Raw genomic sequence first — 16762 nt, forward strand, 5'->3', positions numbered from 1 at the left:
GATCCAAAGATATCTATATTTACAATTCTAAAAAAAGCAGGACAGCAATAGTGTCAATGACTTTTAACATCTCAGTATTTAGCCAGTTTAAGGGTTATTTTTTAATTTCTAAAAGACAGTTTTATGTCCATTCTCACCACTTCCCCTTTATTATATAGGGAGTGTAGAAAAAGAAGACAAAGACTGAGTTTCATTCTCAGGCTTTTACAGAGGAAGAGTTTCTGGAAAGCCTACTTTTTCAGAGCTACTGGAATGTCTTTTTAACAGAATTACTCTTACTATTTAATCCCACTCTTTTCTCAGAACAGGAATAATAATAATAGTAGTATTAGCACTCATAGTAATAATAATAACAGCAGCAATAAATTCCTTGCCCCTATTATGTGAATGTTGTGGTACCCCTTGGTTGTAAAAGATAGAATTCAGTCTCCAAGTCAGATGACAAACTAAATTCAGGTTACTTGTCACTGGTAGGAAGTTCTGAAAACTAAACTTGAAAATAATCTCAGAATTAGGATAATATGAAGCTCTTTTTCACCTTTTTTTTTCCTCTTCTTCCCTTTTGAATTAAGGTCTAGAGGTAAATTTAGGTTAAACTTGTATAAATTTACAAATCCTTAAAATAACATTTTCAGCCATTAACACAGTGTGGTACATATCACAGTACAATCTGCTTTCCAATGTACTGCTTTTTCTAGAGACTTCAGTCTTTAAATCAGTGTTGTATACCTATGGATACAAGAATTGAAAGACTTCAAGTCTAATAGTAATTAATACATGCTTTTTATTTCTAGGCAGGGATTTTTGAACATTTGTGTTGTATGTCTTATTAGTTACAATGAGAAAAGTCTGGTACTAGTATGTGGAATTCAGTCAGGCTGAATCACTAAAGATGTTGTCACCACTTTTCTGTGCATATAAAATATGTTTTAACACAGTATGCATTTTCCATTAGCTTCTTCTACATTACTTTTCGACTAAAATGAATCTACAAAAGTAAAATATCGTTTGAAAAAATCCACTGAGTAATCTGATAGTAGTAGTATGATTGTATTTGTGCATTTTGTGTCATGTATGGAAAGGGAATATCTTTTTTCAAAATAATAATTTCTTTACCATGGTGTTGTTCAATATAAGAAAATAAAATTGAGGGAATTTTTTTCTAAATCAAATCTGTGCCTGCTATTTCAAGCAACCAACTAAGATGAAATTTATAGATCAAGTTTGTTTCTAGAGTTTCTTAAATGAGTTTGTGGATTTAGTTTCTATTTAGTACAAAAATAAGAACTGAGGATACTTGTTTATAGCTCCAATTATTTCTATAAAACAGCTAGTACTTTATTATAGTGTTCCCACTGTGTTCCTGTTTTTCCAAGACAACAAAAATATAACAGCAGCTAAACTTGTTCTGCAATGGTATCCTAAGCAGTACTGTGCAGATAAGATTTTCCCATGCTTAACAGGGTAATTTACACCTTTACAACATTAAATGGTTTAAACAACTTATCTTTTATCTTATTTGTATTTGAACCTGGCTGTTGCTTTATTATCATTAGTACACATAAGTATACATATTTATATGCACACTGTTTCTGACATAATTGCCCAACATATTTTCTCTGGAACTGTAATAGCAATATCACATGTCAGGGGGTTACTTTTTATTTGCATTTAATGTTTAATGTATCTATTCCTATTTGTTAACTTTAGCCTGTTTGACATTTGCACCTGTTCTTTAGCAATCTGAAAATTGAAACAAATGTGATTTCACAATAGATTTGTGCATGAAGTTTGTGTTGTCCACACCTCGTCTTGCAAACTTTCCTCCTGTTGTAGTTCTGTTAACCAGCACTGCTGCTACCCCTTGTAACAGGGGTAACTCAAATATCACATTTGAAACAGATTTTATTCTAGAATCATATAATCATATGGTCAGGTAAAGTATTTTGAAAATTAGTTTTTCCATTATATTTAGGAAGAATCTGAATGTAATGATTTCTTTAATAGTTTTGAGGAAAACTTGGCCCTTTTCGCTAGTTTTCTTTCACAGTTAAGGGTTTAATTCAGTCACTGAAGAATTCTCTGCTCTTGGCATTTGCTCTCATGGCTCCATCTCCATAAACCATCTGAACCTGTATTGCTTCAAGACTGTGCAGAAACTTTACAAAATTTATGGTGGTGAAGAACATTTTAGAGTGAGATGGGAATCCCCCTAAAGAGAAATATCCCAAAAGGCAGCCTATAAGGAATTTTCTCATCCAGAATTTGTTTTTAGAGACTGGAAGCCTATTTACTTCGAAGTCAAAGTTTGAAAGGAGGAAAATACAAACAGTAGGTGTGGGTGTAACTCTTGTAGAAATAGACAAGAATTGTATCCCTTTTGCAGGTTGCATATTTTGAAACCTTACACGACCTCCCTTCATTTATCTGTGAAGAGGAGACATACAGAATGAAAACTGTCAGTTTACATCATCTATTGTGAGGGGATAGATGTACCCAAAATTGCTCTGTGCCACATGAAAGTCCATATTTTAAAGTGTTAGATGTTATCTTATGATCACTGTCATGTTTCCATACATAAACCAGACCACCTATTTCAGAGATTTTATATAAAATTTATATAAAAATAATATTTTTATTAAAACATATATTTATAGGGATTCAGGAGTATTCAATTCAAATACTGATCTATTTTTTCTAGGTAACTTTTTCTGTGACTGTGAAAGAAAACTGATCAAAACACTGTTTAAAGATGACTGGTCAAACTTTGTGCATAATCTGAGGACTTTGCCAGGTTCACGCTGCATCTCTAAATAGAAGTCAGATTGTGTAGGCCTGGCTTTTCTCTTGCATTGATTTACACCACTCTAACTTCAGGTACGAGTCTGAGTAGAAATTCAGACACAAGTGTGTGTGATGCCAAGGTATTGTTAATTTTTGGTTCCATATACATATACACACACACATAAACTAAGTCTCCTTTTCTTATAGCAAAAGACTGAATGTAACAACTTCTGCAATTAGCAGCAAAACCCAGCTGTGCAAAAGGTGAAATAAAGGAAGAAGTGGGCATAGGTGATGGTGGAGAAGAAATAGAAATGGAGCAACAGAACTGTCTTCTTTTTCTTTCACCCCTCAAAATTTTGGTACTGCTTTAGTTAGGCTTAGCCCAGTCTTCATACCTTACCTTCATAAATATATTAATACTTCACATTTCTGGGAAGCTTTTGGAAAAAGGAAGATTATGACTTTGTATTTCATCTGTTTCAGCAGCTTTCTGTTTCTTTGTTTTTAATAAGAGAGAGCCCTCTGATACAGGCTTCTCAAGAAGCAGAAGTAGAATTCTGCATAGATTTTTCTGGTGAGGCTTACATTCCATAAGTGTTTTCTTGCTGGATGTGAATTTTTTTTTTTTTTTTAATGTAGGCCCATAGTGTTTTACAGCTTTCATAGATACTTCAAGTCAAAAATTGTTTAAGCCCTGTGGGAGGAAGACTAACAGCAGCGATGGTTGCATTAACTTCACTAGAGGGGAAAATAAAATGCTGCATTAAACTTCTGTCTCAACCTTCATTTTTAATAATGCCTTCCTTTGGGACATACTGATTTTATCTTTTTCTCTCTCAAATTTCTTTTAAAGAGGACAAGAAAGCCCAGATTATCTTGTTAGTGTTATGCATTAATGTTTACTGCTGAATCAGAAGGTTAATTCTTTTAAGATGTATGAAACAAATAGAAAAACTGATCTAAAAGCTTGAGCTGGATACAAGAAAAAAAACCAAAACCCTTCATTTGTAAAATGCACTTATTTTCATCTCTTCTTCACCGTGGTATAATACCTCAAAGTAAGCATGAAAGACATGAGGAGTTCTGAGAAGCGATGTCACTGTATGAAATCAGTGTGGATTTGAGTTGTTTCACCAAGGGTCAATCCTGTAGAAGAGTCCTGCATTTTCCAGTTTTAGACTAGTGCTGCTTACAGTGTTTGTGATGCTAACATGCTGTCCACACAACCCCAACATTCACTGTTTTCTCAGCTGTGAAAAATGATGTTTTGCTCATTACTGCCAACCTGCTAGAGCTTTCAAATGCCAGCTTGAAGGTGAAAGTTTGTATGGCCTATTTTCTTCCATCCAGAGATCGGTGATATAACAACTGCTCTGCATTGACAGCCAGAAGAACAACACAGATCACTACCCCAAAAGCTGATTTCAATACTTTTTTAACTGATTTTCAGTTGCTTTCTTGGTAAATCTTAATGCAAATTTATTACAGCTTCTGCTGTCTCTTAGCCTAAATGGCATTTCTCTAAGGAAGATCTGAATAGTAAATCTGAACTATTGATTGTTTAGGCACTGAAAAGCTGCTTAAATGTGTCCCCAGATATGTCTGGACACCAGATTTGTGCCAATATGTGGAATTAAGTGAAATGATTACTTTTGTGATATGAATTTTAGTTTTGAAAAATTGCAGGGGTTCAGAATGTTTTAACTGGTGGTATCTTAGGAAAGGAAAATATTACTCCTTATTTACAAAGTACAACTAAGGCTTTGAAAAACTTGAATAATTTCTGTTTTATATAGCAGCTATGGTAATTAATTAGAAGTGTTTTTCAAGGACAATAGCAGATATAACTTTAAATTTTTGCATTGTGTGCCGGTCTCTGGATAATTGCATGGTTTGTTTATGTGGGAGCTATTTTTATATGTTTATCCTGTAACAATAGAGAACACTGTTGAACATTCTTAAAAAGATATTGTAGCTATTTAAACCTATTTGCCCAACAGAATTGAGTAATTGAAGTCCTTAACACCTAAGTATCTTGACTTTGGCAATAATGCTGAATTTAGATTTAGATAAATGTGTATGTCATTAGAAAGTTTGTATGGATGCTACACAATAAGACATAAAGCACCACATCTGCTGTGTTTAAATTAGCCAGCTCCTCTGCCCCCAAAAATACCTCAAAAACCCAGAAGCCAAACACAGATTCAAAATGTCTTTTTTTTTTTTCTTTCTTTTTTTTTTCCTAAATCTGAATGTGTAAAGCTGAACAGCTGTTGGTCCAAAATTTGCAGGCCTGAAATCTCATGTTGTTTTTTTTTAAATGGTAGAAAATTCTCAAATTCTCACCTCTTATTTAAAACATAGCTTCAACAGGGAAAAGATTTGATGTTAATCCCTGTTTATTTGCTTTGAGTGTAAAGCTTTCCTCTCCACCTGCCTCAAACTCTGGGCCATAGGTCCAAATTTAGTTCTATTGTGTAGGTGAGATTGTTTCTCTTCTAGGTCCAGAGCTTCAGTGAGGAGACCAAAGAAGGGTCAAAACTTTTTACCTCCAAATTTGGAAGATAAGAGTTTTATATTGAAAAATAAGATATTGTGAAATGATATCTGACTTGAAGTTTCTTTCAGATAAACCTAAGCAATTTTGGTCATCTAACATGTCCCTTTATTTGTTAGGGCTACAAGTAAGATTACAACTTTCATGCTTTAACTTTAGACAGATGTTGAGAAATAGCTGAATGGATGAAAATCTTCAAGTTTCCCCTTGTGTTGTGTTTGAAATTGAATTGATATCAGATATGTGCGTATGTGCATATGAATGTGTGTGTGTGCATAGTTTCTATACGTGTGTATGTATAGATATATAGATATATACTATCTTGGATTAATTTTTCTTGTTGGCTCCATGCAATATAATTTGTGATTTTGCAGTGAATTGTTTTAGTTAATTCGATTATTCTGAATATGTTCAGAATGTAGAAGTTTAAAAGTTGCTGCTTATCAGGTCTATTCCATTTCCTACAATCTGATTTATGTATATATCTGTTTTGGATTGTTTAAAACTGCTCATATGAGATATGCTTCACTGAAAACTAGCTGCCATGTCTGAAAGATCCAAAAATATTTTTATTTTAAAAGAATAATGTGGAAACCATTTGTGCTATATAGGTATAGATAAAAATTTATCAATAGATAGAGATGAAACAGTGCAAAATCACAGATAGCTCAGAATCAAATTGTATCTCAGCAGCTGATGTCTTTTGTAGGGATAAGCATGCTGTGGATATTTGCTTTCTGACACAGGGGTTGTTCCTGCTAAATGGAGTGGCTCAGGCAAAGAAAGGCTAAAGTATTAACCATGAATGTGGTGAAAGAACTGAGAAATCAAATGGTTTGCTCTATTGTGTTTTTTAAATATGTGCATTCTTTTCTTCTTTGTGTATAGTAGTGTTTTTCTAAAAACTACAAAATACAAGAATCTGATTTCTGACTTTGAATGCAAGGAGTGTTCCCTGAATTTTTAACTTAGCTGATTCTTTAATATTTTTCTGCAGATGTTAAGAATGTGTATATTCCTTTCCCCCATTTACATAAATAATTAGTTAATTTTGGGATAATTTTTTCTCTTACAAGTTAAGCATGACAAATTGTCAAACAGAACTTCTTTTTCTGTTTTAGGCAGATACCACTATTCAATACAGTCTAGAAGGACAATAGCACTCCAAATCTAACTTTGAGCTGTTTCCTAGGTAACAGAGATACAGCTACAAAACTGTGGCACTGAATGGAAAGAAACAGCAAATGTTTCCATTTTTCTACTATTTTTGAGTTTGAATGAACTCAAATGAGTTTAAACCCTAAGAATATCACTACTTCAGAAAGTGCAAGATACGGAACTGGAGACCTGCACTTAGATTCCATTGTGTTTGTTCTGTCACTTTTAGGTTTCTGCACATCTTCTGTGATTGTTCTGCACAGACAATGTCAGAAAACTTGTGAAATAAATCATGGTAGAGATTTTTTTTTTGCTTTGGGTTTTTGTTTGTTTGTTTGTTTTGGATTTGATTGGTTAGTTTTTTGGACAAAATCTCTTGTGTGGTAGAACTGGCCCTTTCCCTGAATGAAGTGAACAGAAAAGGAAATTTTGTCTTTTTCTATGATTTCTTTTTCTATTTTTACTTTCTAGGATTTTTTTTTTCCAGAAAATAACTATTTATTCTTGTAGGAATTTTAGCTCAAAAATGAAAGAAAAAAGTACTAGGAAATGGAATTAAGTTAGTAAATTATGTACACGTCGGTTACCCTTTCATGTATGTAGCTAATTATATAGAATTTAGTAGGCCTTTTTGGAAGTAATATAACTGTAGTGTATTCCCAGTAGTTTGTCTTTCTCAATTTTGTTAAGCATAAATTGCTTTTCCTCACTATAAAGGTTGACATACTAATCCCCATTTACCATTCTTGTGTCATTGAGACAACTATTTCACAACTAATGCTTTACTAAATTAGAACATAAATAAAGCAACTGAGTTTTCTCTGTGCTCCTACTCCAGCCTGGGGGAGGTCTCTTGTAAGTAGAGCTTCATTCCTGCAATTTAAACATCAGCTTCACACTTCCTCAAATATTGCAGTGAAAGGCAATCATGACAATGAGATAAGAAGCAATTTGTTAATGAAATTGTGCCCTGTGTTTACTGGAGTCTCTCATTGTTTCCTTGTGATTCCTTTATCTGTCAGTAACATCCATCTGTCATGTTTGTCCTTAAATTACAGATGTTGGTGTAAAGACTACTTTCAATCATGTATAAAATGAAAAGGTTTTAATGTAGAAGAGCTTTAGAGGCCTGGTTTGCCAAAACTGTAGTTAGCTAAGATCATAAACTGTTGGTTCATCTCTCACTGGCTTAAAGTGCATTGCTAAAATTCATAGTAATATTTAGAAGGTTGATGTTAGATCAAAATATATATAATATAGTACTTCTAGCAGATTACTTTGCTTTATTTGTGAATGAGGTTCTACTTCTACAGGAAGTACCCAAACTTGTGGCACTAGCAGTCTCTCAGATTATTTTGTATTAGAGAGCATTTATGTTTTATATTAAAAACTGATACAAATACTTCTCTCCTCTAACAAAATGTGTAAATAGTTTATAAAATATTTGAAATATTTAAGTGCTCTTATATGACTATTATACTAGCTACAGAAGTTTGTGCTGTGCAAGGAGAAGTAGAAATGTCATGGAAAAGATGTTTTCTGAATCCTTCTCTCTCTCAACAGGTGTTGTGACAGAGTACATCAGTTCATTTTTCCTAAAGTTTTAGATGTAAAATTAATGTCTAAAGTACATAAAAATGTCTTTTCTGGACTATGATCAACTTCCTTTAGAGCTTTTTTCCATAAACTCTATTTAGAGTTAAAAGTAGGAAACACAACTAATTACTGCAATGTTTTTCATCACCCTGTGATACATAAATTTAATTGTTTTTCCTCTAAATTTGCATGGCTTGTAAAATCACTCATGGAAATATTTGTGCAATTTCTGCATAGATTGTCCAGAATTTATAATTAAATAATCTTTAGTATTCAAATGAATATTAGCATCATTATCCCCTTTGTTGAGATGAAAACCTCTTTTCAATTCTTGGTCAATCATTAAAGGAGAGACATGGTTCTGTGCTTGAAGGAAAAAAAATCATCAGTGTGAGTTTCTCTTTTAAACTCAGATATGAAGCAAGTTGTCAATGCTGCTGTGACAAATCCATGATTTAACAGATAACTGACTCTTTTACCATGTTCTGTATCTGTAAAGAATAGCTCTTTGCTGTTTTAAACTTGCAGAATGAGACTGATCATTTCAGGGGCTAAAATATAAATGTGGTAGCTAGCTCTGATAGCCATACACTAACAAATAGCATTTGTCTTGTCTTCCCTGCCATCCCTGCATCCCTGCCATGAGTATAGGCAAAATGGTGTTAGTCATCACCTGCAGCCAGACTGTCTTTTCAAAGGCAGCACAGCCAGAAAAGTTTTCTAGGGGAGACAAAGATGGTACTTGTTTTCTGGCCCAGTCTCTTGGAGTCCACCCAAATGAATTAGAGTATGTTCAAGTTAAGTGCTCTTTTCCCTCCCCACCACCTGGAGCCTGCATCCCTTCAGATGGCAAGGTTTGCTTACTGCAGCTTCAGAATGCCTGAGGAATAAACATGCTTCCCTACTGAGTATTTCTGCATTAGACCCCTGAAAAGCAGTCACGCAGAACTCAACTCTTACAAATTGTATGGCCTCAGTCTTCATGCCCCTGGCAGATGAGGACAAATATGCAAATACTATGCATAGCTTAGGCTGTCAGTTAAATACAACTTGGGTCTGTCTATTTCTATTACTTAAATAGCTATATAACAGTTGCTGGCATTTAGTAAAATCAAAGCAAAAAAGGCTAGAGTGCTTTTGATTCCAAAAAAACATTTTTTCTTCCATGATTTAATGCATAAATCCTTCTCTTCTAGATCTAAGTCTTTCAAGGATAGTGAGAAGCATTTAGGAACTTTTTCCCTCTCTGCCTTTTGTAACGTCTGTGAATATGTTCACAGTATCACCATAACAATGCATATGCCATTAAATATACCAAAATCATTAATTCCAGTCCTGTACATGTAAATTAAATGATTCTTAAAAGATCCACTTACAAAAAGAAAACTGCCTACACAGTTTCCATGAGGTAAATAGTTGTTTCTCATAAATCCTTCTAACTTCAGATTAGTGACTAAAAAGAAGATTGCAAATTACCTTTCTTTGCTAATTAGTATATTGCTCTAATCTTGAAGTCACTGCTTGAAGTTAAGTATTGGCTAACTGCAAATATAGGTCTGCAACAAATAAATGGTGCTAGGCTGGTTCACATTTGCCTGTCTCAGAAAACGCCCTTTCAAAATCCTAAGATTATCTTAATAAAAAACACCAAACAAACTCTTTTAAACTGTTTCTCTATCCAGTTTAAACTATGCAGCAGCTGACATAAGAGAACACCAGGCATACATTATTTTGGGGTTTGGTTTAAAAGAAGTACTGATTGTAATCATTGTATGCAGGACATTTCTGTAACATTTTCAAATTTATAGAAGACTTGATAATGAAAGGAGTGAATCAGATCTTGTCAAAGATATCCTTTCTCTTCCTTTGGCAACCCTACCTTTTCCTGTTCAAATAAGCTTCCTATGTCCAATAAATGAAAAGGTAGAGATAGCTTATGAGCACTCAAGAGTAATTTCTGCTTTCTGAAGTCAAATATTATTATGAAATATATAGCATATATTTTCTATCATATTTGCAGGGGTTTTTTGCATACATTGCATTTCTACATTTATATGAAAAGCTTGACTAAAGGTAAAGCTTTAATAAATCTTCAGATGCACGTTTACAGAATGATAATTTAAAAAGTAGAGGCTTGGAAACTGATAGAAGTTTTCTTAGTTTCTATAAAAAGAAAACCTTGTCTAAAAAAAATCTAAAACTGCAAAACTTTGTTTTTGTTTTAATTTGAAGTCCAGACAAAGAGATGTTATGGTTCAAACTACTACAGAATTAATTTCTCATGTCTTAAAAGGACCCTGTTTGCAGCACTATGTGCTTTTTGATGTTTTGGTTTTGTTTTGTTTACCTTTACACTTTTAATGGGAAATCAAGTTCCAAGTAGTCATCTTTTGTGTATTTTCTTTTCAGGGGATAAATGCAAGCCTACTGAATACACTGAAGTGAAAAATATGTTACTGGATCTACAAAACCAGAGATACATTGCACAATCAAAAGATAAATCTGTTGGTGAGAAAATGGCATTAAAGAAACTTCTTACAGATCAAATGTTCAATTATTTTGATTCAGACAACAACGGACTAGTGGATACTAATGAGTTATCTCAGGTAAGGTTTAATTTTTGTTTCTGTTAGCACTGTGACCATTCAGATGTTTTTTTCAGGATATGTACAGAGGGAATATAATTTAGAAAATGTGAGTCTCTGAGAAGGAAAACTTCATTTGAGAATTTTTGAATGGCTAAATTATTCAGAAATTTTGTAGTGATTATTTAGAAATTTGAATATAATGCTTTGAAATATACTGTAGTGTGTTAGAACACTCTAGGCTGCTGTGACCATGAGTTGTTTTATTATCCATGGCACGCTATCATCAAGTCCAAGTGTATAGATATATTGTAGAAGTTGAAAACAACTAAAATAATGAGGTAAATCGCTTCTGTAATACTAAAGAACTGTTACTGCTTTATCTTGGTTAGGGCTAGAGAAGTACAGAAGAAATCTTGCAAAGAGGGTTCATGGTGGTCTCTAAATAGCAAATTTTAACTAATAACAGATCTAAACCAGTAATTGCTACTCTGGTAGGCATAGCAGCACTAGCTTTAATCTACCTAAAAGGATTGATTCTGTGAAAGTGTTGAGAGGGCAAATGCACCTTGATTTACTAGAGGTCTGTGTTTGAGAAACCTAATCATGGCTTAACTGTATTAATGAGTCTAATACTAGGCAGCTGATTAAAATTTAAATAAAAATAGCCTTTTTTTAGATGTGAGAGTTGAATATTATCCTGTTCATGGATATGGCAGTGTTGCATGGCAGTGTTATGAAATATGCTGGAGTTATCATTTCCATACAGCTAACTTTGAAAATTTTAGTTACAGTTCCAAGGACCAGACGGTGATTGCAAATATAGGTATCATGTCAGCTCCTAATACACTATTTCAAAAGATTGATTTAAAAATATTTTTCTGTATTTTTCCAATATTTCCTGCAGCTCTTAGAGTCTTTCAGAAGTTCAACTTTTAAGGGACTTTGATGCCTGTATCTATATTACAAATAACAATTTATCTATATATACTGTATGAATAGATAACATAGATAGAATCACATATATAGATTTGCAAACTATATTTAATTATTCTCTAGTCAGTTGCTACATGTATACTTTTCCTTTTTGTGTGTGCGTTAAACATCATTTTAAAATAATAAAAAAATCTTCCATTATTGTGTTTTCAAACTTTCTATGCATACTTTTCCCAACATGCTTTTTTTCCTATAAAAAGGAGTTTATAATGGCAGACGCAAAGTAGTTCTTTTTCACAAGTACGGAAACAAGTCATCCTTAAACCCCAAATATGTGGGTTTTGGTTGTGCTAAAATTCATTGCAGAAACATCAAATTATTCAACCTACAGATGAATGTAAAGTAAATTCATTGTTAGTGTTGTTTGTGTTGTTATTGTATGGTTTGACAAGAGACTCAATTCCCCTCCCCATGAGGGACCCGTGCTGGAGCAGTCAGTTCCTGAAGGACTGTGCCCTTTGGAAGGGACCGATGCTGGAGCAGTTCACGAGGAACTGCATCCCATGGGAAGGACTCAGGTTGGAGCAGTTCATGGAGGACTGTCTCCTGTAGGAGGGGAAGTCTGAGAGGAGTTCTTCTTCTGAGGAGGAAAGAGTAGAAAAGAGAACATGTGATGAACTGGCCTCAGCCCCTATTCCCTGTCCCCCTGCTCTGCTGGGGAGGGAGAATATAGATAATATTTTCAGTGTAGTTAAGCCCCTTGGAGGAAAGGACTTTTTAATATTTAGTTTTATTTCTCATTTATCTTACTCTTGTCTAATTGGTATTGAATTCAGTTAATTTGTCCCCAGGCTAAGTCTGTTTTTCCCATGACAGTAATTGGTGAGTGATTGCTCCCTCACTTTATCTTGGCCCATGAAACTTTCATTATCCAGTCAGGGTCAACCATCCACAGGGAGACATTCCTGTACTCCTGAAAAAGTTCTCAGGATTAGGAGAATTTTTCTCAGTTGTGGTCACCGTCAAAATTTTGAAATCTGCAGAGTTGTCATAAATAATAGCTCCTGTCTGAATTTTAAATGTAATCATATTAAGGGGATATGGAAGGCAACATACTTGCTGTGGAAAACAAGGACTCCTGAAGTTAATTTATGTTCACGTGAATATTGAATTTCAGTTTATAGTGCATCTTAAATTTTACATCTCGTCAATCTTGCTGTGCAATCAGGCCCTTGGATTGCATTTATTATCTCATAGGTGTCCACACAGACATCCTACCTAATGTAAAATTGAAATGAATCAGTTGGAGATTGGAAACGGTGACTGCAGCGTTCCAATTTTATTGATGTATTTTGGAACAAAAGTCATAAGGTTATTGAATTTGCATCGAGATGCAAGAGAAGCAAGTATTTTTCTCTCCCAAAAAGTAAAAGTAGTGTTCTTCTTTAAAAAAAAACTATTTCAAATAGTAAGAAAGGTTTGGGGTTTTTGGAGTTGGTTTTTTGTTTGTTTGGTATGGTTTTTGTTTGGGTTTTTTTGTGGTTTTGGTTTGGTTTGGTTTTTTTAATACTTCAAGAATGATAGCAATACATTAAAAATTGACAGACTATTTTTTTTCTACTGTTTGAACAATTCTAGCATCTAGGTATAATATTTTTCATGGCTTTGTAGTCCAATACAGAATTGCAGCTAAAAAAGAATTTTAACTCCGATTCACTGTGTAAATGTAATAGGAAAACAGTGGGGTTATATAGCTCCATGCAGGCTCAATGGACTTTTATTTTTCCAGTATAAATTCTTCTCTGCCTTGACTGCTTTAATCCCTGCATCTGACTCATTTAATGTCTTAGTTTGCAAATCCTGTATCGGCAAGAGAGATGTGGCTTGATTTTAAAAGGACTTGTGAATTCAATCTTTTAGACAGCTCTGTTTTGAGAAGTAGGTACTAACCAGAGAGAGTATCTGTCTTTCCAAACTAAGAGCTGTGAAACAGGCAGGATTCTCATCATCTTCATCATCTCTGAGCAATGTGTCTGCAGGGTTTCCAATAAGGTGAGGTGGTTCCTTGAAGGGTTTGGTTTGTTTTTAAAGCACTTCAGCACATTTTAAATGAATCCAGAATAATGGAAGATAATTGAATCTTCTGGTTAGCTATGATAGTTCAGTTGTTAACAGACTCACTTGTTTATCTATTTTATCTTATGCAAAATCAAACTGAAATTTAATAAAAATTTGTAAATTAAATACCAGTGTTTCTATCACTGTGGACTGCTTGATTACTGTATATTGTTTTTGTTGTATAGAAGAGGAAAAAGAGCAGAAGTGTTTTGGGTAGGCATGGGAATAAAATGTATTTTTCCAGTTATGAATGCAGTTATTCTTCTATGGTGGAACTGCCATTTTATAAGCAGTAAGCCTTTCCTAGTTGCCATCAGTGAAAGATGCATGGGCTCTAAAAATGTTTCATTGCTTAACAACGAAATTCAAGGTTCTTTTTGAAGGAAGAAGTGTGTGAAGTGAAACAATCTATACTTGATTAAACTTAGAGGGTTTTTTTAATTTATTTCCTACACTAGTGAACTAAGAAAGCAAAATGTTTCAGAAAAGGGAAGTGACATGGCCTGAAAGCAATTTGAATATGTAATAATAATAATAATAATAATAATAATAATAATAATAATAATAATAATAATAATAATAAAAACTTTCCCCTCCCTTACCTTCCTTTCAATTATCAGATTTTAGATTCAAAAAAAGAAGTTAGCATCCTTATTCTTAAACTGGTATCTGTAATTTCAAATACCTGAATATATTTTTTTTACTTACCAGCTTAAAACAGGACAAATGAAAATACATTACATTTCTAAAAAACTCATCCTTACTTCTGCAAAAACAAAGTTATTTTGGTTTTATTTCTGTATTAATGGTAATACTTTTGCCCTTTATGCCAGCCAATACTTCATGGGACTTGTTTGCAGAGGTACTTATGTAAATTGCACCTCTCTGTTAGACTTTGATTCTTAAACTGATCAAAATACTTGGTTGGACCTCAGCTTTTAAATTTCTACCTTCATGATTTCTGATTTTGCATCTAATCAGTGGTGTTATTAAGAGTTATTTGGAGGGCTTGGAAGTCAGAGAAGGGATAATGAGTCTATCTCCTCTTTGTGTTTTTAATCAATTTTGGTTTTCACTACATAGGCAGAAGAAAATTTTGTATGTTGAGTTATAGTTCTATTTATTTTCTGCCATTAATTAGGGGCATATTATTTAGCTTGCATTATCTATTTTTACTGTCACTGATCTAGGAAAAAAAATAAATGTGTGCTATATTCAATTCTAGGTTCAAAATAAATATAAGAACCCTACATGAAACTTTCAAACTGGGGAAATGCAGGACTTTTTTTAGAGAGTAGTATTGAGATAAAGCTTGCGAACACTGGGAACGTCATACAAACTCCAACATCTTCATCTTTCTTAGTGGCTTTGATTTTATCAAGTAGCAGCATTTCCCATTATATTCTTGCAGGCTGTGAAGGAGCAAGCTTCATTTCTTGAAAAGATTCAAGGACTGGTGCTAACTGGAAGTGGGCACAACGGTGTAGGATTTTGTTTGCGCTCATTGTTTTGTCTTGGTGAAGTCCAGAGCGACAGTCTCAGAGTGATGAGGGTTCCAGGTTTAGTTCTGAGATGCAGAATTTTATCCAGCCTATCTGTGTGGCCCTAATACCTATTCTGGTCTTATACTGCGAGCTAGGCATCTGTAGCATTATATTTGCAGACACCTAAGGATGCATTTACATCTGAGTCAGATTAGGTCTTCCCTCTGCTAAATGCAGAATTGGAAAGGCAGGGAAATGTGCCTCTCATTGGAGTTGTTTGCAGAAAGGCATCTCATATCTGAGCCATGTAACTTGATCAGTTTGGGATAGTCTTGAGGTAATACCTTTAAATGAAATTTAGCTATGGGTTTAGCAGTTCTGGTATCTGCTTGGGGATCTCTGTCTCATTCTGTGATGCACAAGTCCTATATCTTTACATATATCAAAGGTATCACACTACTATAAATAGAGGATTGTGTTGCTGCCCTACAGAACTTGGTGGTAAATTATAAGAATATTGATTTAACTAGATTAACAGAAGCTAAAGCAAGGAACAATTTACCAACCTTTATTATCAATTTAATTTCATTATTAATCAATTATTTTATTTTTTAAAAGTTATACTGCTGTGGAAGACGGTGAAACAAGTAACTGAACCCCCCCTTATGCAGTCAGATATCATTTGGAGCACAGTTCTCACAATGCCTGGTGTTTGATGTACTTGGTGTTTTATCGAGCACTGAGTGACACTGGTGTGATGAGCACCTTCTTTTTAGGGAAGATGAACTCAGGTTAACGGAGGGACTGTATTTGATTTCAAGAAAGGTTTTCTTAGTAGTTGTATTTATGTAGCATTTTCCTTGGGGAGGTACATAAAGACCATTAATCACAGGCAAGCAAAAAACTGGTGACCAATAACACTTCAGGGAAGGTGGGCTAATGAAGGATGTGTCAAGTTATTTGTGGTCTAGTTTCATAAGATCCACATATTTTTCATTTTGACTGTAAGAAATCAGAATAAAATGAATGCTCAATCTGTTCTGATATGCAGTTTGTAATTTTTAACCAGATTAACTTTCCCAATCTTCTAAAATTTGGAGTTGTATTTACTAAATTTCTGAGAGGCTCTGAACTGAGGTGGCACTATGGTGTTTCATAGAAAATAGATAATTGTGTGCTATATCTTTTAGACATTTAATCTTTGCCAGAAAATGCAAATCCTTCCTCCATGTTTCATAGAGTATTAAATTCCAATGGATAAATTTCATTTTTTGGAAAAGACCTATTGAGTTTGAAAATGTAGGTAAGTTTCTAAGTTTTCAGTATTTATAGGGTTTTACCATTAACCATCAACAGTTTTGCTGTATATTCTGCCTTTTACTAATTTACAATATTGAAAGTAAATGCTTCATCGTCTTTATGCAAATTCAAACTGAAAATTGTGGGCATAAGTATTTGTGAACCTTCTCTGGTATGAATTTTCAACTTAAATGTTGGAAATAAAATAATCCATGTTTGACCTGTATGGCACAATCATAAAA

At 33.8% G+C, this 16762-nt stretch overlaps 1 protein-coding gene across 3 annotated transcripts in view; it reads left to right on the top strand.

The window, feature by feature from the left end:
- The window catches only part of FSTL5 (follistatin like 5), a gene marked incomplete at both ends in the record, with an annotated part of 244126 nt that overhangs the window by 108205 nt on the left and 119159 nt on the right, over nt 1-16762 (top strand). For all 3 annotated transcript variants that reach the window (XM_084204181.1, XM_084204182.1, XM_084204183.1), the window contains one exon: nt 10508-10704. In XM_084204181.1, the coding sequence (XP_084060307.1) occupies nt 10508-10704 (197 nt within the window). The remainder of the gene's footprint in view (nt 1-10507; nt 10705-16762) is intronic.

This window comes from Fringilla coelebs, assembly GCF_963513975.1.
Source record: "Fringilla coelebs genome assembly, chromosome: 4".
Taxonomy (NCBI): domain Eukaryota; kingdom Metazoa; phylum Chordata; class Aves; order Passeriformes; family Fringillidae; genus Fringilla; species Fringilla coelebs.